This window comes from Pteropus vampyrus, unplaced genomic scaffold (genome assembly GCF_000151845.1).
Source record: "Pteropus vampyrus isolate Shadow unplaced genomic scaffold, Pvam_2.0 Scaffold189, whole genome shotgun sequence".
In the NCBI taxonomy this organism is placed as follows: Eukaryota; Metazoa; Chordata; class Mammalia; order Chiroptera; family Pteropodidae; genus Pteropus; species Pteropus vampyrus.
The window spans coordinates 1,341,110-1,343,268 of NW_011888970.1; the positions used below are offsets into that span (position 1 = coordinate 1,341,110).

Below are 2,159 nucleotides of genomic sequence, written 5' to 3' on the forward strand. Positions count from 1 at the left end.
CGGCCCCCTCGGACGGCCCCCCGCCCCCCAGCAAGCCTTTCCCGCGATTCATGAACGGACTGGCCCCCTCCATCGGCACAGGTAGGTGCCTGGAGCCCCGCCTAGGCCGGGCTGGAGACGTGGCCTGCGCCCCTGTGCACAGCCGGCGTCTGGGAGAGCAGTGGGGGTCGCAGGGCTTAGGCCAGTGGTGAGCGCGTCCGTCCGGCGTGCTAGGCCTGCACTGAGCACGCGACGGGTGGTGACAAGTGCGCTCCCTGCTGTCCTGAGCTTACTTCACAGTCGAGAAGGCCGAGACCCTTGGGGGGGACATGCAGCTGAGAGGCCATGAGCGGGACTTGAACCAGGAGGTCTGGCTCAGGGTCCCCACTGTCACTCCTGCCTCAGGGCCTGCCAGCCACTCTCTGTGCTTCAGCTGCAGCCCAGCAGCCTCCTGATGGCACGGGTCGTGCCTGGAACTTCTGCGGCCACCCAGGGGCAAGCATAACACTGCACTTACGGGCGCCTCGGAGGCGGGGTGGGGACCGGGGCGTCTGGCTTCGCGTTGGGGTGGCTTGTGTTCGTCCCAGGCACGATGATCACAGAGGCTGTTAGTGAAACCTGGTCGAGGTTTCCAGCACAGACACTGAAAAACGCTCTGCCCGCTGACAGGTCGCAGGCTGCACCGGTTCCGGTTCCGTCCCCTGCCCGTTTAAAGTGTATTTTCTTAGTCTAGGGAAGACGAGTGCCGGAAGTCCCCTTTGGAGTTCTATGGGGGAGAGAGAACTTGCAAGTTGCTCGTTCTTATCAGAACACGTGATAAGCTCTCTTTGACACTTTCTATGACTAAAACGAGGTGACGCTGCTGCCTCTTGGTGAATAACAGCCCCGGGTCCCCTCCCCACGCCCTCCCACTGCTGCTCAAGCACGAGACGGAGTACAAGTGGCCGTGCAGGCAGGGTGGCGGGAAGGAGGGTCTGGACGTTGCCGTGTGGGCTCCGAGCAGCGGCAGCCAGGCCGTGTTCAGGGAGCCCAGGCTGTGACAGTAAGCAGAGGGCCTGGCCCTGTGTGGAGCCCCCCTCGGCGGGTGGACGCAGACAGGAAACAAATGGACGGATGGGTGACTGGGCAGCGCCACGCGTATGGGTGTGGGGGATAGGGTGACATGACGGAAGGTGACCCAGGGCCACTGAGATGGGGTAGTTGGCAGACGGCACTTCCAGGAAGTGACGTTGGGGCTGTGAAAGCTGGGGGACAGGAAGGGATAGGACAATCTCAGCTCCCACGTGGAGAAAGGGTTCAGTTGGGTGGTCATATCAGATTGGCGGTGCATGCTTTTGAGGGTCCCCAAGCCCCCAAATGTGTTCAGTGATCCCCAGTGCCCCAGGAAGGCCGGTCACCTAGGTGTCTGTGCCTGGCACATGCCAGCGCCCAGGAAGGCCGGTGCTTGGCATAAAGCACGTTGCACATGCCGTGTGGTGACAGCAAACCCCCTAGTCAGCTAGGGAGCCCTCCCGGCAGGGCAGGGAGCGTGTGAGATGCTGCGGCCCCGACACAGCCAGGCCCCCCCCTGCACTTTCTGGAAACAGCGGGCTCAGGCTGCTGTGGGGACTGTTTTCCACACAGCTTGCAAACGTGTTATTCCAGCGAAAGCTCGTGGCTACGTGGGAGTGAATCAGTTAAAACTGACCTGGAAAAAGGGATCTGAGTCACGATGCTCGAAAATAGACCCCAAGAGCGAAGCCAGCAGAACCGAAGCAGTTCCGTGTCTCTGCTGAGCGAGGCGCTGGGCTCCTGGCGGGAGGCTGGGTGGCAGTGGCTCCCGTCAGGCCATTGGAAGAGGCTTCTCCTAGGTGACCCAGCCCGTCTAATGAACCGTCATCGTCCAGTGGTCCGTTGGCAGCCCAAGCACACTTGGTGTCGGCCTAGGGTCCTCCTTGCCGTGTGGATTACGGGCTGGGGCCCATGAGGGGGCCCCTCCTGTGACCCTGCCATCCTCCCAGGTGCTTCCTTGGCTGCACGAGGCGAGGCCCCTTGAAGGTTCAGCAGCGCGGGAGAGCCCAGCGGCTGGGCTGAGCGGCCGCTCTGGCGGCGGGGGCTGGCAGAGGACGGGCAGGGCCTCACGGACCCGCGGTGGACCAGGCAGAGGGCTGCGCGTCCCCTGGGCGTCCCCTGGGCGTCCT

General features: G+C 63.4%; 1 protein-coding gene across 1 annotated transcript in view; it reads left to right on the forward strand.

The window, feature by feature from the left end:
- Positions 1–2,159, forward strand: part of RIMBP2 (RIMS binding protein 2) — a 44,809-nt gene that overhangs the window by 12,757 nt on the left and 29,893 nt on the right. Inside the window, exon 4 of the mRNA XM_023537407.1 lies at positions 32–81. Coding sequence (XP_023393175.1) covers positions 32–81 — 50 coding nt within the window. The remainder of the gene's footprint in view (positions 1–31; positions 82–2,159) is intronic.